The sequence below is a fragment of the Pomacea canaliculata genome, linkage group LG13, assembly GCF_003073045.1.
Source record: "Pomacea canaliculata isolate SZHN2017 linkage group LG13, ASM307304v1, whole genome shotgun sequence".
NCBI lineage: Eukaryota > Metazoa > Mollusca > Gastropoda > Architaenioglossa > Ampullariidae > Pomacea > Pomacea canaliculata.
The window spans coordinates 15,178,900-15,205,094 of record NC_037602.1 but is presented as its reverse complement, the minus strand read 5'-3'; the positions used below and the strand labels follow the sequence as shown (position 1 = coordinate 15,205,094).

Here is a 26,195-nt window from a genome sequence, read left to right as displayed (position 1 = left end):
ATCAAATCAATATAAATAATGTGCTAGAATGTAAAAAGCAGCATTAAACAAAATTAGGAATAAATCAATAAGTAAAAAATGGTTTTAGTAGCAAGACCGGGCTGATTTCTGACCACGTTGCTTATGCGTTATGAACTGGCTGAACCGAGACATGAGTAGAAATCGTGTGATGTCGCTGTAGTCTTTGTTAATGTAATAAAATGATTAGTTTAGTTAGGGACCAGATTGGATTCTGTTGTTGTTGTTGTTGTTGTTGTTGTTGTATAGTACACACTGGACACATTCACTTTTGATGATAATAATAATTGATTACAATTTTGATAATTGATCCTAATTGATAAAATGGTGTTTTATTTTATTTAATCTCATTGTCTTTTTTTTTTTTTGGGTGAGTGCCACACGTAATTATCAAGTCATAATTTTATTTTACATCTCCTAATTAACTCTGAAGCAAAGTTTTTTTCTCTATATATCTATATTTCTTTTTTTCGTTCGCTCGCTGCTCGCATTGCGATGTGCTGGTCGTGTATTGTCTCCAGACTTGCTGTTCAAGCAGAGCAGATGAGAGAGTAGACGCAACTGTTGATAACCAAAGACCACGTTATTCTGTTGATGCCTTTCGCCAGTTTCACCAGCGGTGGTGGCTGTGCACACCCGCTGTGGCCTTGGTACATGTGGATGAGGCTGGCCTTGCCTCATTGTCAGCACGGCATCTTCGCCAATCGATCTTGCCAGTGGCGGTGGCTAACTTGCCGGTCGGAAGGGACGTCAGCCTCCACTACTCAATCCACTTTATTTTTCATCGCCAGTGAAACGGTCTAAGGGTGCCGACTTTGTCTGGTTCAGTCAGTACCATTTTCACACCCTCTCTCTCATACTTCTCCCCTGAGTAAAAGCTTGCATGCATGTAAACAGACTGTAAGAGGAAACTGCTCAAGAACAGTTATTCAACACGTGCTGTGCCGTCGGACCATGACAACCGTTACTCGGAAGCACATTTAATCAGAAAGTTTACATGAACCATTTCACGCATGCCGATACTACAGGAGTTTCACTTTGTTCTGACGGGCAGCATCTCGTCGAAACATTCGTTTGAACGGCCATTTTTGTTGCGGTAATATCGTTGTAGTTGTAATAGTAGTAATTTAGAATCCATTTCTACGAGTGATTGTGACGTCACGAGGGGGTTACGACTAACCGTTTCCAGCACAGTCACGCATCGCCAGCAGCGCCGTAGCGTCAGTGCAGCACGGCTGACGCAAGACCGCGAAGGGTGGGGTGTGGGGCAAGCGAAACGGAAAAGCGAGGCCGCCAGGCGACAAGACCGGTCGAGTGCCAGACTCGCTGCTTCATGCGCTGGCTGTGCGGCCGCTGCGAGGTTGCTGCACTCACCCCACCCATCGCCCGCCGCCGCCGCTGCTGCTGCTGTTGCTGCTGCTGCTGCTGCTGTAACAACCACCCCGCGCTCGTGTCGCCGGCGTTGTGGGGAAGCGTTGCCGGCTCGGCGCTGACGACGACAACGACAGCTGCTATCCCGGCGACATCACAACAGCGACCACACGCTCAAGGGAGATAAAGCGCTGTCCACGCTGCAGCGATGGGGGCAGCATAGAACGTACACGTCATCGACAGGACTTTGGGAAAATGGGGGAAAAAGGACGGGGGTGAGCTGTGCCTGTGTCTGCCCGTCCGTACCTGACGCCAGCCACTCCTGGCACCTCGTATTTTCTCCCCCTCCTTTCCTTTATTTATCTCCTCGACTTCCTCGCTCCCCACTGCCAGGCTCGAGCCGGGTCGATCGTGGCACTGAGCGTGTTGATGCACATCACAACGGGAATGGCAGCGTCGCAAGCCGAGGTGACGACTGACAGGGGGGACCGCGCGGTGTGATCTGAGCGCGGGCGGGAGTGCCAGTGATTTGTGATGGTGCAGGTAGCGGTAGCGGCAGCGGCAGGGGCGCCGCGCGGCGAGAGGAGGCCTGCCAGTGGTGTGTCCTGTGCAGCTGAACCCGGCGGGTGCTGAAGTGGTGTGTGGGGCGGGGGGTGGGGCTCCCGTGGGAGGACTAGCTGCCGGGGCAAGGGCTTGTGCGAGGGAGACGCCCGTAAGGGCCATACAGCCAAGATGGCGGCGCCCACGGCTTCCATAGAACTGAACCTGGAGCACCAGGACTTGGTTTTCTACTCCGGGGATCGCATTCGCGGGGCGCTGGTCGTCCACTTGTCCACGGCGGTCACCATCGCAGGTAAGTGTCCATCGTGATGCGCGCGTCTGTTGACAGGCAGGACACAGGTTGCAGCGGTGAGCAACAATGAGAAAAAGTGTGAGCGTGTGTGAATATGTGTGTGGATGTGAGAGAGAGAGAGAGTGCGCGTTAGAGAGAGAGAGATCGACAATGTGTCAGCAGAAATGCTTCTATTAGTAGTCGAACGTACGTGATCGCTTGTGGTGTCACTGTCACTGTATCTGTGTCATGCATGCTCCCGCCAGACCCTGCTTCACATCTCAAATCATCGATTCTTTTCTCTCGCTCACGGGAAGGTCGTTTCGCCGTGTTTCTTTTCTGACGAACTTTGAGTTCTCGTTTACACCAGCGAAACATTTTAAAAACAACCAACCAGACACAAGAAACATGCATTGTCAAACAACACCAGCAATAAAACACCGGATCAACAGACCGAACCACCGTATCCAAGCTTGGTTGCCACGGAAACGGTTGGCCACGTGTGGCAGTGCTTGTGTGCTGACGTCCTGCTGGCGAGCCCTTAGAGCAGATGGACCACTCTCACCGAGATGCTATGAAAGAGTGGGGTGAGGGAGAGGATGGAAAGAAGTGATGTTCGTTCGTTATACCGCGTATGCGTGTTTGGAATGGGAGAGGGGGTGGGGAGTAAGCTGCAGGGAGGGACTCTTAACAGGCACGAAGTGACAGGATAGAGGATACAAGAACCGCATCAAGCGGCGGCCTGCCAGTGCACCGACATCAAAAGCACTCAGGTAGGGCGTGGCCAGAGTCAGAAGAATATTGTTTCGGTCGCGACAAAACAATCCGCTCACAACAGGGACGACTGCCCACTCCTCCACCGCAAAGCGGATTACGGAAAAGAGCCTGAACCTCAGGAGTAGGAGCTGTGTCCCAGCTTGCGTGGGCAGTTAGAAGGCTTTTCTTTTTTCTTTTTTATTTCTTCTTCTTCTTTTTTTTTTTTTTTTTTTTTTTTTTTTTTTTTTTTTTTTGCTTCTTCCCTTCTCCGTTACTTTTTCGGTATATTTTCTTCCGTTCATTTTCAGAAAAAATTGAGCGAGCTGTAGGAAATAAGGAATAGAGTCTGAGACCCAATGGGTCAAATTTTTGTAGATGGCTTTCATGGCTGGTGTTTCATGCAAGATTTTCTATGTATTTTAAAAAAATGGGAGAAGACTTTGTCCCTAACCACCGGTCATCGCTCCAAAACACCCGGTCAGTCAAAGGGTGGACAACTACCTCTTGTTCTTGTCCGTATACCAGTTACTGTTTCTGTGTTTGTACGGGTGTGTATAAAAGATAACTTGTGGTTCGATACGAACTATTCATTGAGAACTGTAATACTTTTCATGTGTCTATTTCAGCTTTTTTCATACACAATGATAATGCAGTATAATTATGCGGGTCTGGATGCCTCTTTAATCTCGAACCGAGCTTTAGCGTTCTCCCTCCTCCTCCCATCACACACACACTCCTTCTCTCACAAACACTATCAAAAGAAATCTGGTTTTGTTGCTATTATTTTCACAACTATGCGATTTCAGTTTTTTTTTCGAAATTTTCCTTATCTCTTCCGAAAAACTGCTCAGTGAGATCTTTTAAAAGACAAAATGATGAACGGTGAAATATATGTATCTTTTCAATACTCAGAGTAATGTGTATATTTGAAGTTCTCTTTCCAGGTTTTTGATTGACAGTAGGGTATCAACAAGCTTATTGTTATTTGTTGAGGGACGGGAGCCAATTTTCTGATCTTTGGAGGATGCATGGGGTTAAGAAGCCCATGAATGCAATTACAACAAAAATGATTGTCAGCAATAAGGCGCAGATATGATAATGTCATTCAGGCCGACAGTTGTCAACGTCTCAAGCTCTACATTTCATTTAGTGGAGATTGCTGAACTTGCTTCGAGGAAAAGAAAGTATTATCTCTCTGTGTGTGTGTGTGCTTTGTAAAGGAAAAGGTGTATGGGTGAACTGTTAGTTGTGTAACATGTCATTTTCTCCATACTCCTCAATGAATAACTCCTGATTAGACGACAACAATTAAGTAGACAATATTTGGGCGTACAGAGAGAGAAAGGAGGACTGCCAAGGAAGGTACTTGACTGATACTTCTTATTTAAAAGCTTCCCACACCATGAAAAAATAGGCGTAGAAAGGGGAAGCAGAATAAGGAATTAATGAATACCATGGAGAAGACTATCCAGCTGCTTTTGTCGTCTGCACTGCCGCATCTCTCAGGGTCAGGCTTTTTGCGATCGATGTTGGTTCTTGCGAGTGTTTCTGTCTCGCGGGCCTGGGGGTAGGGAGGAAGGGGTCTGGCAAATGACTGGCTCCTTCTCCAGATTTATTCTTATGATAAACATCTGCTACATTAAGGGAAAGTCTCTCCATCTTACAGTGTCACAAACGGTGTGTCGCGAGTTGCTGCTCGAGCTGGGGCCAGAGGGCACAAGGGACAGGCAAAGGTGTGTGAGCGGGCTTAACGCACATTTTTCACGACATTGAAAACGGTTGAATGAAGCAGATAGGATATGTCCATCTTAAGCAAAAATTACAATACAGGGATTTCGTTTTTCTAAGAATCCTGCCTTTGACAAATAGATTAAAATATAACACTGTTGTTTACTAGTAAGATAAACGTCTTGTTTACCTTTGACACCTTTTTTAACTTTTAAAAACATTTCTCAGACTTAATATTTCTATCACAAACATCGATTATTTAAGTCAAGTTTTGAATAATTAACGTCCGGTTAAACTGCCTTTCAACTCATTTTCAAACGAGAAACATTTAAATCGAACTCTCTAGCCACCTGTAGACACGAAGGCCACTCACCTACAATCCTGTCACGAAGACTAGTATCGAACTGTTCCATGGCATCCATCTTTCCTGAGGTTCGCATGAGCATCAATCTTGTGTGGAGGTTGCGTGTAGGCTTCGAACACCGAACAGCTGGTGAAGAGCCACAGACAGTGTTCTTAGTGATTATAAGTTTAGTTCATAAAACATATGTCAGCACTAGTGTATGTAGTCCTCCTACTTACAGCTCCTAATGTGTGATAATTTAATTTCAAGTTTTAATTCATTTTAACAGAAAGAAATGTTTCTTGTTTAGCCTCTATCAAAAAAAATCCTCCGCGTATTTTCCTAAAGTTTTTTGTAATCTTACCGATTACTTGTTGACATCTTATTTCTAATCAAATTGACATTGAAGGATGGTGTCTTGTTTTAAATAGACGGACTCTTTATAACTAAAAAGAGGAAGATTTTTGTAACCCAATACAGAATGTTTAGATTAACGAAAATGTTTCTACATTTGTAATATAAATAAAAATCTAACTGAAAACATTATATTTGTAACAAATCTAAGAAAGAGAACACTTATAATTGAATTAACATAACTAAACATTTCCAATCTTTTATTTGTACTAGAACATCCCTAACATGTCTCACTTAAAGATGGCAAACACAAGACACACTGGAATAGCTAAACTTTGTGGTGACATTCCTGATCTTAAATAACTTTATTTAACTTTATTTAACTTCAGATTTAGCCAAGAGCTATACTAATACTAAATGTGAAATTTATATTGGAACATGCGCTCAATGCTTGACTCAAACCTTGGTCAGTATATAGTACACGAAGGAACAGAAAAGGAGCAGTGATGAGGATGAAGTTCAAAAGACAGAGAAGACACACAGTAACATTGAAAAATGAGCGAGATAGTAATCACAAAAGGATATCGGCATGACAAAATAATGAGGAGATATATAAAGAGAGAGAGGGGAGAGAAAGAGGTTACAAGTGAACTGTGTTTAGGAGTAGTCCCACTGAAAACGGTTTTGGTGCACCAAAGTTTAAAAGCGGATGACAACATGTTATTGTTTTAGTGACAGGAGTAAACACCATGCGCCTGTCAGATGAAGTGTTCTGATCATGATTAAGAAAATAGAAGTTGAAAAAAAATTAAATCAAGGGGCGGTAATACCACATTAGCAGAGACCTGACTATTAAAAAATTAGAATTTAGCCAATATCTTCTCTGCCAACACCCAGATTTATCACCCACCTACATTTAGCCGAGACTTAGCTTTAGCCAACATCTACATTTTAGCCAGGACCTACAAATATTCCTCCTGAGTGCTGCAAGAGATAGTTGAGGTTTGCGGCGGCTGCGACTTTCGATGAGCAGCAAACCCACCAACCTTAGCATCGACGCCCCCTGAATCTCATGACTCCACTCAATCCTGCAGGTCGGCCCAGGGGATCGAACCTGGCGCAGGAACAAAAGGGGAGGGTGATGTCTGCTTGGATTTTTTTTTTTACGGAATACAAAACATCTTTATTAATCCTATTCAAGAAATTGTCCTCCAATGTTACTGTTACATAATACATCAGACATTACATGATACCTCAATTATAACATTAAATATAAGCATCTATAAAAACAAAAAAACCAGAAAGACCGGCGCTCAGGGAACAGGAGCCCGTAAAGTGAGAAGCTTAACTCCTATCCATAATTTGGCTGTATATGTGGATTGCCGCCGGAACAAAAGAGTGCAGACAGTATGGCCGTTGGCCAAGTGTCAGGAATTTCCACAGACGGACGGCAGTTCGCTCCCTCTCTCTCTCTCACTCCCTCTCACAGTCTCTCTCTCTCTCACTCCCTCTCACTGTCTCTCTCTCACTCCCTCTCTCTCTCTCTCTCGTCCCTGACCTTGACGTGCTCATCAGTCGTCAGCCGCAGCACGCGCAGGTGATTCAGTCCCTCTTGCTTCATCGTTGATTCGAGCGAAATTGCATGCGCGAGGATGCGTGCATGGATGCTGCAGTCCTCAACCGTGCGGTGCGTGGGGTGATCGGGGTGGTAGGGGAAATTTCCAATGGCCATGCTGGCGACCAACCGTAACCGTATACTTTGTTGCCATCAGTACGAAGGGACTTTGTGAAATGATATCCTTGGCTCCTGTCATCAGAGCACCGAGGTGTATTAGCAGCTATTAATCCGTGTCGTGGTGGAGGCTGATGTTGCAGAGGGAAGGGGAAAGGGGGGCATCGGGCGGCAGACACAAACAGAGCTCCATGGTCTTGCATGTCGAGTAGCCGCAGGGTCCGAGAAAATCTGTATAATTTGTTAATTATTGTTTCCCCCACCCACAACCATATGTGATTCTGTTTTGAAAATAGCGGGGACAGCCAGAGTCGTTATCATCCTCCTCTCTCCTCCTCCTCCTCCTCATCATCATCATCGACTAAAATATTGAAATAATTAGCCTTTCACTTTACCTTAATTAATAATCCAGAATAGCTGCGACCTTTACAGATTGTTTCAAGTTGGTCAGAACTTCTAGGCTACGAGTCAGACCCCCCTTCACCTCCTCCCCCTCCAACAACCTTGGAGCTACATTTTGTCTTCCTTGTAGTCAGTGTGTAAAACCATGAATGCACCGAGTCACCCTGTATAGCAGAGAGAGAGAGAGGAAAAGAAATCATTGTCACGGTGAACTAGAAGTGTAGAGGTGGCTGAGGCCCCAGATTCTTGCTTCCTACTAGAAGTAGCTAGAAACTGGGAGGGTGGAGGAGCGGCGATCTAACACCATTGCAGCCGATCGCCTGATAATTATCGAGGTTCACTAATTGTTGATCTTTTACACTTAACAGAACAGGAGAGAGCACATCAAGCGAGAGTTCTGTCACTTGAAGTGAAACGGATCAGTAATTACGTCCCTTATACTTCACTTTGTTTTCCTTTTTTGTCGGCGAGTTAGCTTTGAAATCCTCCTCTTTGGTTATATGACTTGCTGATGCACTCTTACATGCACATCATCTACATCCACACACGTGACCTGTATGTACACACTTATATATTGTTTTCTTTATACACATTGATGTTATGTGCATTTATAGACATGGTATCTAGATGTTCACACATTGATGTTATCTAATATCTTTACATATTTATGTTCTCTAATTTATAGGCATGTTATATAAATCTCCACACATTGATATATCTACATTTACATTAAATAGCTTTTCATCATCATTGTTTAACGCAACGTTTCATTGCGCAGGTGTCGAGCTTCGCTTCCGGGGCGCCGCGCGCGCGAAGTGGCGGGAGTACGTGAATGAAGGTGTCCGTAGAACTGAGATCGAGCACGAGAAAGAAGAGATCTACTTCGACGACCGTTTCTGTTTGTGGGGAAAAGGTAAGTGACCTTTATCTTTCTTTATTTCTTTCTTCTTAGTCGTCACGTGTCTACGCGTCTTTGTTCAACTTATCTCTCTCTTGTTTTTATCTTTCGCACTTGAAAAATCGAAAGTGATGACAAGCTCTAATGTAAATGTTGGCAACTCTGTCATTTAGAAGGTAACCTGTGCGTGTGAGAGAGAGAGAAAGACGGATGACGGCCGATAACACCGCAGAGTTCACTACACCTCTCTTCCTCACCCTCCTCCGCTGCCCTTTGATCTGGTACGCGAGCAGGCTGATCGCTGACAGCCTGCAGATGACTGGGCATCAACCGGAAAACACAGGTTATTGTTAAAAAAATAAATAAAAAAAAAGAAAAGGCCATCACAGCAGCCATCCACCTGTACCATCAGATTCTCAACATGAACATCGTCACACACCAATATGTCAAGCATTTTTCATCAGACACCTCCATCAAGCAGATATGTGATCTCTACAGGAGTGAAGGTGCAACAGAAACTCTCTGTTTGACATTTAGCCATAAGCCTGACTATTGCCCTATACACGGTATTTTTTGAGTTAGACACGATATAACTTTTATAATGAGGTATACAATGATCACGCTGATCCATTATGTTTCCCATGTAATCCTGCGGATGAGCATTTTTAGTGTGTGAAAGTCGCAGGTCACAAGGGTCACAAGCTAAATAAGTTAATGGAATGCCAGATTTGTTGTTCTTAAGATCTCTTCCTATTTTTAAACCAATATATTGATGGATCATTTTACAAAAGAAGAAAAGATCCATTAATAATCAAGAGTGGAGATAAAGCCGTCAATAGATTGCTGCAATTCAGATGACCACCAAGCAGAGAATTGCGTTAAAATGTGAAAGCATGTACCTGTCTGACAGTGATGTAACGGTCCATCGCGGTGAAGACTTGTACAAACCAAGAAATTGTCATGGAGAAATCACAAAATGAAAAAGCCATAGGCAAGTAAACACAACACAATGTCAAGGACGCCATCAGAAGGCACTTAAATCACAACAACTAAAGCAGAAAAGCAAAACGATTCCCTCGAGCATGTTAGGCGACGGAACACCACTCTCCATATCAGATAACTGAGTGACAAAGCATATACAACATCCTTTGATGGAAACATTTAATTGATCTCAAGAAAGATTACATCCTTGATAGACCTTGCTGGGGCGTTACGTTTGTATGGACAGTCCGACCCAATGGATCGGTCAAAATACTTCTCACATACTTGCATTCTGACAGAATAACAACTCTCTAACAACAACACTCATACAATGTTGGTTGATGTCTATAACAACACTCACACAAGCCATTACAGGTCTGGACTCCTTGTAGGTGTGGGCAGGGAAGCGGGCGGCATTGGTTAAGGTGAGTCGATGGTTCTGTAACCTTTGACAGACTTACCTTAGACAGTCTTTGCTGGATTCGCCTAGGCCCCGTTTCTGTCCCCCCTTTCCTTCTCCCCCCTCCCCCTGTGCGGCGGGCCAGGGCTTCACATCGTGTGGGTTGCTGGCCCCCTGTAAAGGAGTTATCGCACTTGGTATCGATCCGCTGCTCCTTGCATCTTTCTCCCCCTTCCTCCCCATCTGCCTCCCCACCGACTGTGGGCTGCCCCTCAGATATTTTCTTGTGCATGTTTTTGCCGGGCGGGTCGATACGCAAACACGCGCGTAACTACGATCTGCAACTAGCGGAGACTTGTTTCTCTTCCTCTCTCCTTTCCTCTCTCTCTCGCTCTCTCTCTCGCTCTCTCTCGCTCTCTCTCTCTCTCGCGCGTAAGGCGTTGTCGTAATGATGTTCGAAAGTTCTCGTGGCTCCACAACATAAAAACGCTTCATGTTTGCTAGATGTGCATGTGCATGTTTGATTTGCTGTGGTTAATGAGGTGAGAATCCTTGTTCACACATCGTGTTCAGCATCTGAGATGAGGGGAAAGACAATTATGTATTTACATTTTTATATATATTTATAGGAGAGAGTCCCTTATACGAATATATATATATATATAAATTATTTTAAATCAATTTTGATTTGCTTTTTGTCACGGAATACTTACTTGTGACCTGGGTAAAGGCAGGGAGAAAAAAAAAAAGAAAAGCGAATCAGCTGATCAACTGACATGTTGATTAAGATGTTTGTACAGGCGGGCTGAATGAACGAGAATGTTGGTCATTGGGTGGGGGAAGGGTAGAACTAGAAAAATACAATACAGAGTAGAAAGAAATAGTAGAGAGTGAGTAGAGAGAGATAGTATAGATTAGAGAGAGGGAGAGAGAATAAAGAGAGACGGTGGTGAGAGTCAGTAGAGAGTATACAGGTGTAGTAGAGAGAATAGAGAGAGGCAGTAGAAAGAGTAGAGAGAATCATCAGAGAGAGAGAGTAGAGACAGAAAGGGGTGAGAAAGAGTGGAGAGTAGAGAGAGAATAAAGATAATAGAGAGAGTAGAGAGAGAAGGGTAAGAGAGAAAAGAGAATCAGTAGACAGAGTAGAGAGATATAATAGTAAGAGTGGAGTCAGTAGAGGGAGGAAGTAGAGAGAGTAGTGAGAGAGAGAGTGATGAGAGAATCAGTATAGAGAGTAGATAGAGACAATGCTGAGAGAGAGAGAGTAGAGTGTCCAGTATCTGCTGTTCTACAAAGTACCCCTGGCCAGTATTTGGTGTTCTAGAAAGTACCTGTAGTCAGTCTCTGGTGTTCTAGAAAATACCCGTAGCCAATATTTTGTGTTACTTGATGTTATAAAAATGACCTGTGCCCAATATTTGGTATTCTAAAAAAAAGTACCCCTCGCCAACATTTATTGTTCTAAAAAGTGCCCGCAGGTAGCACCTAATGTTCTAAAAAGTATCTATGACCAGTATTTGGTGTTCTAAAGGTAAATGTGTCCAGCATTTCTTGTTTTAAAAAGTAATTATGGCCAGTATTTGTTTCTTCAAATCACTGCAGTCAGTGTGAAGGGGAAGGTAGAGGGCTGGGCTCCAGTTTGCGCATGCCGTGCAATAGACACAGTGAACCATTCACTGCCCCAACAAGTATTCCGTTAGGGTCCCTTCATCTTTTATCTTAGAGGACAAGTTTAAAAATAACCATCACGCGCAACAAATAATCTGTCAGTGTCATCGTTTCTGCATTTTGTAAGCACAACAAAGCTTTCTCAGTCGTTGTTGAAAAAGATAAACGTGATTAATCCAGCATCCCTTGATCATCCATAACGACTGTATATCCAAGTGGACTTTGTTTTGTCGTTGCTGTTCAGAACTAATATATAAAGGCTGGCTCTCGATGTACATAAAAAACTAGCTAGTAAATACGTGAAGTTCGTAGTTATTTGTTTGTGTGCGGATACAGGTATTTATGCCTCTGTGTGTGTGTGTGTGTGCGCGCGCGCGTGCGTAATTTTTGTGTTAAAGTATAAAGGACATAATGCCAGCACAAAATGTCTTCTGCTTGCAACCGAAGATAAGAGGTGTCGAGGTTGCAGTCATTTTTCTCTCGTTTGCAGTGTTCTTGAAGGGTTAAGTACCACAAATTACGGCGCCAATCAAAGACTCGTAGAGGCAGTTGTGGCAAGCACCTGCCATTATATCATTTCCTCCATTGACTTTTTCCGGGCTAACTGTAAAACCTCCGAGAACAAGACAGTTGCGCATGAATTGGCTGTTTGATGACGTCAGCGACTGTGATTGGTCCGTTATTTCGCGCCTGTCGGGTGCATGGGTTGTGGGGTAGCCTTTGCTGCACGGTACATTAATCAGATGCTAATCGTGGCTGCTTTGTCGTTTGTTGCCGCGTGGAAACTTTCCATTCATCACTAGATATCGACAGGAGTGTTTCCATCCTCCATTGAATATCGACAGAACTGTATCCTGTCAGCGTGTCGATTCTCTGGAGAGTAAAACCGCCTCCTGAAGTTCGTCGAGTCACACAGTTTTTCCTTAACATTAACCATTGACTACAAGGTCTGTATCAATGACATGATTTCCATGGCAACGAAGCAGGAGGCTGTCTTTAAAAAAAAAATCAACAGTACTGTTGACATTACGTCGTTGATTACAAAGACAGAGAGCATAAAAGGGAAGTAAGGTAACAGAAAGAAGAAGCGGGATGAACTGAACAGAGAAGGACAGATACCCGGGATAGATGGTGGCAGTTGGTGGTAATGTCTACTGATCAGAGTCAAGAGAATAATGATAGCCGTTTGACCACCTGGCCTACACTGCTGAGCATGTCGCGAACAGGTAGAATGTTATCTGATGACTAGACACCCTCGGCACTTCCCTAGGGCTCGAACCAGATGGCTTACTCAAAGCATTGAGATACATGAGCATAGAATGTGTGAAGTCTTATCTCACTGCCTTGCACTAACCATCACAGCGCATGACGCACATGCGTGTGTGAACAAACGACATTCGTATTCACAGAAAATCCAATAAATTATCTCCTCTTTTATTGCCATTGCCGATCCCAAGCCCGAATGAAAAAGGAGGAGGGTTTCGTGGCTAGCAACCCTATCACGTAAAACCCCTTTATGCTAGGGAAAACGACAGCTAGAGAAACAACTTCATCTGGTAGAAGTGAAGCAGACCTGGACCTACGACGGGAGGGATCACATCCAAAAGGAGTCTCCAGCCAGAGAGTGAGTTTCCTGACGCCCAAACAACATATGCGGGTTAGTTGCTGGAATGTAGGACTTTACTCCAGACACTAAGATTATCACAAACAGTCCTACCCGAAATCGCAGAAGAAGAAGAAGACCTCTATATCAATACCGGCCTCAGTACAGAATGAGAAATTAAGGAAGTCATTCGCAAAACGAAGAATGGAAGACGACAGGAGTGGGACGGTGTACGTTTCTGATTAGTGAAAACAGAAGAATAGACACCCGTATCCTCCAGGAGATTTGGGACTGTGAAGAAATCCCAGTCGACTGGAGGAAAGGTGTTATAGTCAAAATACCGACAAAAGGAGACTTTGGTGACTGCAATAGCTGAAGAGCCATCGCATGGTTATACCCAGCAAAGTTTGCAGCACATTAAAACAGCATCAGACTCCATACTCCGACAAGAATAAGCCGGCTTTCAACAGAACGATCATGTATTGACCACATCTTTGTGCTACGACAGGTCCTGGAACAACTACAGGAGTGGAACAGTCGATGTGGCCTTTATCGACTTTGAGAAAGCATTTGACAGCCTACATCTTGCCTCTCTGCGAAGATTATACATCACCATGCATCCCACAGATACTAGTCATCAGAGTCATCAAGTCTATGTATGAAAACTTCAAGTGTCAGGCTTTCTACAACAACCAGCTGACAAAACCTTTAAGAGGGGATACGGGCGTCAAGCAGTGGTGCATCATGTTACTGATGCTGTTCTCACTGGCCATTGATGCGCCATGTCATTCGGGGAAGGACTTAAACCACAGACTTTGAGGATCTTGACTATGCCGAAGACATAGGACCGCGGGGAAAGAGGAACAGAGGGAGGCACAAAGAGGCATGGAGGCGAACCGTCGAGAAGAACCTCGAGCAGAGGTCTATCACTTGAGACAGCTCTCAGAGCAGCAGCAGACTAAACCTGACGGAGGTCCCTTGCTGTCGCCTCACGTGCCAGCCAGACAGAAATGACCGATTGATTGATTGATCGATTGTTGCTCCCGTCTGTGATATTGAGCTCTATGGACAATGCGCTTGGGAAATAAAATATAGAGATTAAATAATGTGTCCAATGGTGCGTGAAACAATCCGCCTGCTGTTTCTGACAGCTGTTGACGAGGGTTTTTTTTTAATTTTTCGGCGGCATTGAGATGTGTAAGAGCATTTTGAGTCATATCGCATCTTTATGTAAATAAAATAAAAAGCAAACATTTGATAGACAGAGTGTATTAAAATCTGTTTTTCCCAGTTTTGTATCTTTTTTGCTCCCTTTTAGTTTCTGAGGATTGCATCTGCGCCTTTATATTTTAATATTTATACCTCCTGTTGCCTTTTCACGCTGTAAGCAAATCGTTTATGATCGATATGGTGCCCGGGGTGGTGAGATACTCGCTCGTCACCACTGAAGTCAGAGGCCCTGGGTTCAGATCTCGTTGTGGTGACACCTGTTTGCATGGCTGGACGTCGGGGATTTTCTTCCGGTACTTCGGTTTCCTCCCCATCCTCCCTCTTCCCCTATAGTTCAAAATCACCTCAAGGTGGAAACACTTTCCTACTAAAGTCTAAAACAACTACATTCATGCGAGACGTGTCACTCAGTGTGTTTAGGTGCAAGTGCTGGGGCATGCCTGTCCACGTGCACAATCTCAATGAGTGACCGAGTTGTACTCAGCAAGACTGCTGCTCTCAGTGATATGTTGCTGCCTTTACTGCCAGCAGTGAAAACAAATCTCTGTTCCTACCTCTTCTTCTCCTGCCCAAGGTTGTCTCACCCCACCGACCCCAGACGATTACGCGTGCCACTCACGCAAGACGAACTGCACTCTTAGAGGCAGCGCTCCATTTTTTTTGGAAGATTGCACTTTTACGTGCATTGCAAACTGTTTTTCTTGGTGCTGCTCGGGCTTCCTCAAGTTATTGCGGTGCGAGAATTGACATTTTCGATTTTCCTCTGCTGTTTCTTTACCTTTCTCTCTCTCTCTGTGGTGAGCGCGTGTAAGGAGTACATCAAACTGTGTAAATCTCTCTCTATATAGATATGCGCATTTGTATATGTGTGTATATGTATATATGGGACAGAAAGGTGTGTATGTTCACAAGGCCACAAAATTGTGTTTATAAAGACAAACACATGCAGGCATCAGGGAGAGTTTTCATTTCCTGCGAAATACTTTTCATTATTTAAAAAAAAAAAACCCTCAGTTGCAGACAAAACCTTGTTTCCAAACCATGTCCAACCCATTGCATCACTGTGCAGGCACACTCAAATATAAGTCCCCTCTCCACCCCGACCGGACGACCACAAACATGGCGGCAGACTACAGCAGCGCCACACCCGCAGCTCAAGGGAGTGAACTCTTCAACGACCTGTCCGAGGTCCGCTAACTTCACGCAGGGTCTCGACAGCTTTCCCTGCGGCGCTCGCAAATGCCAAGAGTTCGATCGCCTGATCAGCGGAGCAGCTAAGAAAGATGAAGAAGGAGTTAAATAATCCAGGTCTGTCCGCGCACGCCAAGCCGAGCAGGTCACGTGACCGCCAGTCTTTGTGTCCGACATGTTGGCCACTGCCGGCGGTTCGCGGACGTTCCGAGGCGAGTTTTTCAATAGATACACAGTGGGAGAGATTTGTTGAGACAGGAGCCACAAACAAGTATTTTATTGATCACGAGATGCACTACAAGAGGGTTCAGCCTGCACTGGCTGCAGACCACTCATCAGCTTCCTGTTTGCTGATGACGTAGATAAGTTAGGAGGCAAGGATGCAAGAACTTACTGATCTTGCTGGACGTCTTGGACAAGCATGGGCGCTGGACGGGATGGAGAGTGCTGCTGAAAAGACTAACAACTGATGCTAAAGGCTTCATTGATGACATCAAAGTCAAGGAGGACAAACTAGCATGTTGACAAGACTTGGTGGTAATATCTACAATGAACTTATCCACGGAAGTGATGATGATGATGATGATGATGATGATGATGAGGAGGAGGATCTGTTTGTTGTGCAACGAGCAACATTATGGACAAGAATGATTTTTAACTTCTTTCTCTGAGTGCTGGATGCAAATAAACTGCGCTGCGCCCCCGTGCGACGATACATCATATATTTACAGAGGGCGAATTAATGGATTCTGCTTCGCATATTTTCACAGGACCAATCAATAGCTATCACATCATATATTCTCAGTGAACCAATCAATGAACTGCACATCTTGTTTTGTCAATAGGCTTACATGACTTGTTTTGAATACTGCAATCAGTACATTGCTCACTACATGTATATCTTATCTAATGGTAATAAATTGTAGAAGACATTTTCACCGAAGCTTATCGGCAGATGTAATATACAACATTATACATTATACCTTCATTACATTAATCCTTATATTCTATTTGGTCAATAACTATTTGTGTGTGTGGATTACATACCATATCTTCCCATTGGACGAATCAATTATCATCATCATTAACATTTGACAGAAAATTGAAGATCATAAAAGCCATCACCATCAAACAGAAAATAGATTATAAAAACCATCATCAGACAGATCATCATCATCATCATCATCATCATCATCATCCTGACAACAAGTTGTAGGTTGTATGCCGCACAGTCTTTATATTCATGTAATGTAGATCATCATTGCAATCAGCAGAAACTTTTAAGAGCAAATCATCATCGTCGTCGTCGTTATTGTTATTATCATCATCGTGAGTCGACGAGTAAATGTTGAGCGTCGACTGCCACTTGCAGGCTGCGCTGTGTGTTTGTCTCTCAGCCAGTTGCCCGCGGAGGACAGTGTGGAAGATGGCGGTTGCCTGTGTTGCTGAGATCAATACGCTGGCCAGTGTGTTACTGTGGTGTCAGTGCCACGACCTTTCTCCAGATTAATGGCTTTCTTCAGCCTTCTGGACTTTTCTATTTTTGTTATCGCAAGCTGTACCCTCGCAGTCAGGGACGAAGAAGGAATGTCTCTTGTCTTCTGGTCTGTTAAAACACACACACAGCAACACAAAAACAAAAATTTTAAAAAAATGAAAGAAGAAAAGGAAGAAGGAAATATAAGAAAATACTCGTATGATGTCGCTGGTGTTTTAATGGCACAAGAATGTTTGCTCCTCTTAATATTTAATAGAACTTTGCGCGTGTTCTGGTCACAGTTACGAAAATGTTACGCAAAGATGGTGACATGCGCGTTGATGAGGAACTGTTCCTCAGTTCGGATCTCTCCTTGGGACAACTATTTCTTTTTGGAGCTGGCAGCTGTACACTGAGCAGGTTGCTAAAACGCTTTTTTCAGAAATCTGGTTTTACACCAAAATCTTGTCCGTAAACCACTTTAATGGAAACACTTTATAAAAACAAATAAAGTAGTCAAATAAGCTTAAAGTTGTCCTGTAGGAGAAAAGTGTATTGTTAAAAATTGTTTTATTTAGTGTGAGATGGGATTTGTGATATAAGTTTAGTGTGGTGTGGTATATGTGATGTAACCTTAGTGTGATGGGGAAGTTTGTGATTTGTCCAGGGCAATAAAAGCACTCGTTATATTGGGCCTTTGCCAGCTCTTGGGAGTTTGCACGCGGGAGACACATCGACGTTCTCATTATTGTAATTGCTGTCACGTGATCCTTGTGGTTGCTATTTAAACTGGGTGCTACTTCCCCTCCACCCGTGTTTCCTTCCATCCACCTACACGCATCTTTAGTTTCTGACTTGTATATTTTTTCCCAAAAACTTTCCTTTAAGACCATTTGCACTATTTCTCTACCACACTGTTTCTACTTTTATCTTTCGCTCCGTCTCTCTCTCCTAATGGTCTGAGCAATAACGTATCGGAAAGAGACACGAGTCCATAAAGACATTAATAATTGAGTGCGTGATCCAGATGTTAAAGTCAGTTTATTGCCCATTACACCGGCCAGACTGTTTGCCCGACGGTTCACCAACGTGACGTACATCCGGTGTTTTGGCCTCTGCTCTAGCACTACATTTGTCCCTGTACATGGCTGGTCTTCTTCCATTTCTGACATTTTGGTTTAGAAGATTGCAATGAACCATTCATGTAAACATGATAATACATGTACGATATCTTGGAAACAATCCTGTAAACTGAATAATACATGTATGATGACATGGAAACGGCATGAGACAGCTGAGATAGGTCCTTTACGAACCCCTTTCAGACAGATTGTGGTCAGAAGGATAAATCTAGAATAGGGGGTGGGTGTAGACTACGGACCTACCCCTTTTCAGTATGCGTAGAGGTTTTTTTTTCTTGCCTTCTTTCTTTCATACCTGTAATTCTGCTTCTATATCTTCTTTTTCTGTTTTTCTTTCTGTCTGTTTTTCTGACCTGTTTTCAAGCGTTTTCTATTTTTTTCATTCGGTTTTTGTTCTTTCAATTTTTTCTTTGGTCTAGTTTTTCCTTCTTTTTTCCTACTATTTTTGTATTTCTGTCTTCTTTTAAACTAAAGTTGTTATTGATGAATATGCACACTTTCATTGTACTGACTACGTCCGTCCGCTTGCTCTCTGTGTCTGTGTGTGTCCCGCTGGCCGCCATGACATGCAGAGACTTGTGACGTCAGCTGTGGCTGTACAGTTACAGAGGAGGGTCGATGGGAAAGCAGGGAAGTGCTCAAGAGAGGGCGCCACCTGTTCCCGTTCCAGTACAAGCTGCCTGATGGGATCCCATGCTCCTTCGAAGGCCCGGAGGCTAGTGTGCGCTACACCGTGCACGGACTATTGGCCAGGACTTCCGGATCGGATATGACGACACAGCGTCACGTGACCGTGCTCAGGGACCTAGATTCCAAACGGGATGCGGAAAAGCGCACCCCATCGGTAAGTGTGGAGAATATCAAAATAACAGTTTATATTTTAAAAAAATGATTTCGATCATTAATCTTGGGAAAATGTTACATAAAGTTTATATAGGTCTTCAGAAAGCTTCATGTTTAGTTTTTGAAATTTTAGAAAATAATTTGTTGATATTGTTTTAGCAACTTTGACAACACTCGTCTGTAAAATCACAAAAGATTTTAGTACTATTACATGAATGCTCTTTATATGAATGCAGTTTATGGAAGACACATTACAGAATAATAAGATATATTGACATTAAAGAACATTATTAAAAGCAATATTAGTGTTATCGATGTTTACAGCAGAGTTTTACAGCAGTCACAGCTAGTTTACCCTGATTAGAAATAAAAGTATCAGAATTTCGAGATTATGGACATTTGTGGGACAATAATATTTCCGTTGAACAAGTTTAGAAACAAAATTGTACCACTTGGGAATTCAACGAAAGGCTGATCTGGTCTTGCGCTGTTTTGATGCCCGGAAATAAAAACCTCGTATTTTTGGACATCTGTAACGGAACGCTGCATTTTCACACAAAAGTGATCTATAAAATATGTTTTTCTAACGTTCAGCACTTGTTAGTTTATATGACAGGCTACTACAGGAAGGGACATCACTTTAATCCATGGTAGTCCATTTACGACTGCCGTAACTACTCCTAGAAACTAAACTAGTTTAAACTAGTCAGCAGATCAGTCTTAATGAATGCTGCAAACGAACGTGACCCGCGCTAGGGCGAGCTGGATCCTCTGGCCCGCGCTAGGGCGAGCTGGATCCCCTGGTCCTAGTCACGTGTTCACTGTACGTAAACTGGTGTTTGTGACCTGCTGCAGCCCCGTCACGCGCTGGAGGACCACGCGGAGCGCGCCTTCTCCTCCACGTGCTGCAGGCCGGGGCGTGTGTCGTGCTCGTTGTCCGTGATGAAGCGGTCGTACGTGCCGGGGGAGCACATCAAGGCCGACGTGCAGCTCAGCAACAACAGCGTGCGCAAGTCAGGTCCGTGTCGTCTGCAGCTCAAACAGGTAAACAACGTGTCTGCTGTCATCCACCTTCCTTCCTACATCACCTTGCCTTCTGTCGTGCGTATTCGTGTTCTTCCGGGTGGGAGCTCGGATGGTGCTTGTTTCTTCGTTTGTCTTCGTTGATCTTCGCTCGTGTTCGTATATCTTCCTACACATAACCTGTATGTTACTATATTATGCACGGTTGTTTTGTGTTCGTGCTTTATCGTGTTGGATTTAATATTATCGTGATAATTACCCTTAGTGAGATTGATTGAAGGTGATTAACAACTAGTTGCATATCGTCCCATTTATATGGCAGATGGATGGGGAGTGACAGATAAAGGGATAGTTGAGAGAGAAAGAAAGAACGATTAACAATACTGTTGATGCAAGTCTTTCCTTTTTCATAGAAGCAGATTTATATTTTTAATTATAATGAATGTTTCTCAAATATTCTTAACAATGAAATCTATGCCCCACACATGTGTGGTGATTGTGTTCGTGGGGAGGGCACTGCGCGTGCGTTTATGTATGTTACATTAAATATATGAGGGGTTTGGGGTGAGTGTGCATGTGTGAAAAGGAAAAGGTAACTCACTCTCTGTATCTTCGGCTTTATCAGATTTGTATCTTATCTCCCTTTCTGGTTGAGTTTTGAACATCACCCTCTCCGAAAGCCTCGATTTGTTTTTCCCCTTCACAATAAAATTTGTTGATACCTAACGATGGCCAGGGCATAGTGTCAGTCACGTGATATTGTTCCAAGTCTTTTGACATCTAATGAGTGGGCGGGGATGGGGCACCCATGGGGTCTTTAGATTGGTGTCTTATCGCAATCAGCATTTGTGTGTGTGTGAGAGAGAGAGACCAAGTCCATATAAATCAGAATGTTCAACATATTCTAACATCTTTATATTTTAACGCTTTACCTTTTATTTAAAAATTCATGGCCGTGAGTTGTCCAACTGTGGGCGTTCCCACTGCTCTGCTGTTGCGTAAATTAAACTGAGTAAATAATGTTTTCTCTTCCACACATAAGTATCCACGCGCCACACTTGATAGCAATGGTGGCTGACCTACGTATATCACGTGACTAATCTGTAAAGAAAAAATTCTGTTCGTTTTGTATTCAGCAAACGTTTCATTACACTGGACAGTAATTTCTGTACTCGGTGGTCGAATCGACTCATGGCCATGCTCCGTGATCAACTCGACTTGGTCGAATTGGTAAATGGTCGAATCGACCGGCTGTCTTTGTAACGGCTTCATGAAGTCGGCTCCAGAGCTTGCTTTACTTGCTGTCGGTACCTGCAGCTTTAGAAAGCTGTTTGTATCCAAGGTGATAGGGATCTGCATGCATGACGGGGACCTCGATTATCAGTATGAGTGTTGGGAAAGTGTTCTTGACCACCATCTGCGCCTGCTACAGAGCCACGAAACACTTCCGTAACTTACATTATCTTAGTTTTATCTTCATAACTACTCCACGGAAGTTCTTCATCGTGGAATTTTTTTCGCCGCAGTTTTCTGGACTAGTATGAAATATTTTGGAAGGTGGAAGAAAATATGTTAAATAGACATTAAAAATATTGTCATGAAAGGAATCATACCAGAATATCCTTCTGCCCCTTCTTTACAACTGTACCCACATTTTTCTTCTTAAACTGGTGGCTGACATTTTTATAGTTTAGTGTGATGTACACAACTACAAAATCACTCTAGAATGTAACTTTAGCCGCAAGATTTACATATGTAGGTTAAAATATATATAAACGCTCTTTCATTAACGTATTTCCACGAGAAACTATGTTAAGAATATGTTAAGAACAACAGACGTTTATCTATGATATGTCACGCAATGAAAAAATGTCTCGCCTTTTAGCACTCACATAAAATATTGCATGTCACCGGAAATCCCACACATAAATTATCCCCATCACGATATGACTGGCGCTTTTTAATGCACTCAATGATTTTGGCAATAAAAAGACAGTTAAAAAAATAAAGGAAAAGAAGCCTACGATTTTTCATGCAAATCCTCCCAGAGCCTCCTGCGTGTCTTCACCGTGAGTAGCGCTCGTGTATAGGGCCTGCTCGCATGGCAGCACGTGACAGTCGCCTGTCTACTAAAGACACAATTTGTTGGCCAGGTGTAAACTTCTAGTATTCTAATCCATACTTTGTAATCATCTTGATACATATGGCTCCCGTCTTTCTTCCCCTCATCAACGCCAATAAAATGACAATCGGTTACTGATGATGCTCCGGGGTGGAAAATGTAGAAAGAAAGGAGAGATTGAAGAGAAGGAACAACAAGGAGAATAGAGACAGCAACTTCATGGCTAGCACAGACTATACAGCTAACATCCCAAATCCTTTAATAAACATCCGATTTTGCTAAAAGTAATTTACCGCGCTGTGATTGGTCGTGTAGCGATACCCTACTATCAGTTCAATGTTTATATCGGAGAAAACCAAGAACATACAGAAAAACTCAATTTCGGACAATTTCTTTTCTTACTTCTCCTGTTAGCTCCCCCCTCTCCCCATCCCCTTACACATCTGGGAGACGACTCGGTGACAATGTCTAGCCCCTCCTTGACACCAAAGGTGAGAATATTAACACTGTCAAGGTGAGCTCCCACCCCATGGGACCCAACGACTAGTTTTCACGTGCATCGCTCCTACAAAGTGAAAACAGACATCACTATTGCTACTTTCTGTAGAAAAACGGACATTGATGCTAATTTCGATGTCAGAGGAGAAAAACATTAACGATATCAATTTCTCAGCAAGTCACCACGATCTCATATAGAAATCATCGCACATGTTGATAGTTATAATCTTCCTCGTTCAGAATTATTAGTCAGGAAGAGAGAAAACGCGCGTATTCTCACAAGAACATGCATTTACAGTGTTAGGTCTCTAGTCTACAGACTTAGAACTTTTCAAACTAAATTTGTTTTCAATTTTATAAAATTATTAGAGCTGGTCTTTCGTTGCCATCCATGGGGGTGTGCAACGCTCTCAGGCATGTTGATAGAACGTCTTTAGAACAGTTTTTAAGTTTTACATTCATGTGCAACTAGCCACTAGGAAAAAAACCTTTATCCTCCACCTTTACGTAGCATTTTATAAAATCCGTTGTGTAATAGTTGACCTCTGACTCAGCACTTTGTTGACGTTTGGCAGGAAGGACTTCTGAATACTGTTAGCTGACCGTTGTTTGTCGACTGCTGTATATACACTGTTTGCTGACCGTTGTTTTATTGCGCTGTGTGCAGCTGCTGACGTATGGCGAGACGTTCACCAGGGCCCTACTGCTGCAGGAGGTCAAGCTGCACGACTGCATCAAACCTGGGCAGCGGCGGCAGTGGCATGACGTCACACTGCGCGTGCCCCCCACGTGTCCATCTCGCCTTTCCAAGTGCCGAGTCATCGACGTCCGCTATTGCGTAGCGGTAAATTTGTTTTTTTTTTTAATTGTCATAACAAGGGTCAGGTCATTGTGAGAGAGGATGTTTTTGGTCTGTATTGTGAGTGCCTCATATATGAATACACTCGCGTGCCTGCCTTCCGTCTCACCTGCGTATGCACCTGGAAACCATGAATATTTAGATGTCAATGGAGTTTCTGCATCTGAGTGTTTGATGGGAGCGGAATGGGGAGTAGTATACATACTGAGACTTGATCGTTTGTGTCTACCTAAAGTGATTCCACTCCCTTTGCTTTTCCTTTCTCATCAGGTGGAGGCAGCTTTTTCCGACGCCGTCTTGTACGCCGCTGTGCCGGTCACTATAGTTACAATTCCAGAACGAGGCATCATTCCAATACGGTGGTCCTACAAAGGTGAGAGTACTTCCAGGTTCCTTCGTCACATTTCTCGCCGTCTCTCTTCACCAGTCCGAGCAAAAGAAAACAGTACGAGAAGGGATTGATTGTGTTTTACGGGATGCCAGTACGAGAGGTAAACCGTCGTGTGAATGGCGTGATGGGAGGAGGAGAGTAGAATGGATAGATGAACGCAAGGCGCATAATCAGAAAGTCAGATGTTGTACAAACCACCAACCACCAAGCTGCTCAGTGTGTTTCATCGACTTTTCTTCCTCTTTTATTGCAGAGTGCTCTACCACGGTGGATGGTATCCAGTCGGCAGATGGCGCTGTTGCCAAGGACGTGTTTGACGAATGCGACTTCCGGCCTAAGTACAAGTTTTTCGAGGAGGTGAGGGATTCTCGGAAGGACCGCTTCTTGATCCTCAAACTTCGCCAGAGTCCCGGGGTCAGGCGGAGACAACTCATGGGACTGTCGGAGCCGGGAGGGGGCGAGTGCAGAACAGACGCAGCGGATGCAGTCGGGGATTCTCAAGCGTGACCTCTCGGTGCACGTGGATCTTCGTAAGCGGAACCTGCTGTGGAGAGAGACCTACGTGTGACCTGTGGTGAGCACCAGCTCTCGCAAGTGTGACCAGCAAGTGTGCGTGATCTGATGAAGCGTGACTTGTCAGTGAGCGAGATAATGGCTAGAGTGACTCGTCAGTGATCCAGACTGTGCAGGGTGACTTGCCCGTGAGTCTCCTGTCACCTGTCATTTTTAAATTGGGGACAATGTGGTTACCTGTTCATCGAACGTGTGTACATGAAACCGCGAACTACTACTTACAGGCCAAAGGAAAGGTTCGGAAAAAATGGACAAATTCTATTTTCATATTTGCGCCTTGAGTGATTAGTGTTCGCACCTGGAGCGCCTGGATACCTTGTTATTCAAAGGAAAGGAAAAATCAAATATTACTCGAGTTATCCATGGTTTTAAAGAATGCTCTCTAAACAAGGTTACACACTTTTGTCGTATAAAAAGCGAAAATAGATTGCATCACATTGATGATCAATAAATCCCAACTTTGAACAAATTAAGATCCCGATTTGAAAATAAAAGAGGGTTAAAAGAAATTAGCGGTGTTCTGTTTAAAAATCGTGTCCTTTCTACCACATGACATCACTTGAAAATGGCTTACTGCCTTTGACATGAAGATAAATTACAACTTATTTTAAGGGATCCTCTAATTTTCGGTTCGTTAAAAAACTACTAAATTCGCCCATTTGTTTATCTTCTGAGCTCTGACAAAGCCGGCCACATGATGAACCCAGCAATAGCTCTTACATGTATAAGTTATGTATAACTTATTAAGCCTAGACCCAGACTTTTCGCTCAGTACCTAGAGTGTTGATGTCAAAGGATCTGGTTTATGTCCACCAGGCTTTTATATACGATGTACAGTGTTACGGCTACTGTAGTGTCTGTGTGTACGAGGTTCTGTTCCAGAGTGCACGTGCACTTGGACACACGTTTGACGCAAATACGCGATCGCCATTTTTAATGCGAGGATCGGACAGCCTTGACTGTGACTGTGGGGCTGTCCATGTCCACTTGATGACATGTATGGCAACCCATTCTGATGCCGAAGTAAGAATAATACCCCTGTGTGCAGACATGTGCTTGTCTGTGTGTGTGTACGACTGTAGGTGATGTGGAAAGGTGAGGATGAAGAGAGGGCGGTAGAGATGGACGGGAGAGGGAAGACAGAGTGAAGCAAAAGTCTTCAGGAAGTACAGCAGCATTAAGCATATTAACGTCGCCACCAGGAAAATTAGTTTGAAGATAACTTTTGCACAAGTTAAACTAAACCCTGTAATCAGACTGTCCCTGAAAGGATGACAGAAAAGCTAGTGTAATAGATAATTTTAGCTAAGCGGACTTCACTGCACCAACAAATCATCAATCTGTATAAAACAAAACTCACTGTAAGCGATTTTCGCTTATAAAAATAACCTTTTTATCTTAACAAAATTGATGAAAGATCCTAGGAACACTGAGATAGTAATCAGACAATATCTCACCTTTCCCGCTTTGACCTTTCCGGTATTGTCTATACAATGTGTCAGGATATTCACTGTAAACTGTCTCGATTCATCTACACGTATATAAGACATTGAAAACAAGGAATGTAGGCTGTTCCACAAAAGTCTGTGTGTGCAAACAGGCAAGGCTGTCTCGAAAGCATTAAAAAAAAACCAAAACAACGACTGGTAATACAGATGCACTAGTAGTCTACAGACGGCAAACACCATCTGGGTTTGTTGACGTTAAGCACAAGCGCAAAACTACATGTTTATTTTTGTTTTTTTGTTTTACGTCAACGA

At 43.5% G+C, this 26,195-nt stretch overlaps 1 protein-coding gene across 2 annotated transcripts; it reads left to right on the top strand.

Annotated features, from left to right (window-relative positions):
• Positions 1-134: 134 nt before the first annotated feature.
• Positions 135-26,195, top strand: LOC112553528 (arrestin domain-containing protein 2-like). Of its 2 annotated transcripts, none has more exons than XM_025220795.1 (7): positions 135-2,242; positions 8,315-8,449; positions 18,729-18,970; positions 19,825-20,013; positions 23,280-23,456; positions 23,742-23,844; positions 24,116-26,195. In XM_025220795.1, the coding sequence occupies exons 1-7, from the start codon at positions 2,122-2,124 to the stop codon at positions 24,367-24,369; spliced, it is 1,221 nt and encodes a 406-aa protein (XP_025076580.1). In that variant the 5' UTR covers positions 135-2,121; the 3' UTR covers positions 24,370-26,195. The 2 variants fall into 2 exon arrangements, with proteins under 2 accessions (XP_025076580.1, XP_025076579.1); XM_025220794.1 differs by having other exon boundaries at positions 137-2,242; positions 18,699-18,970.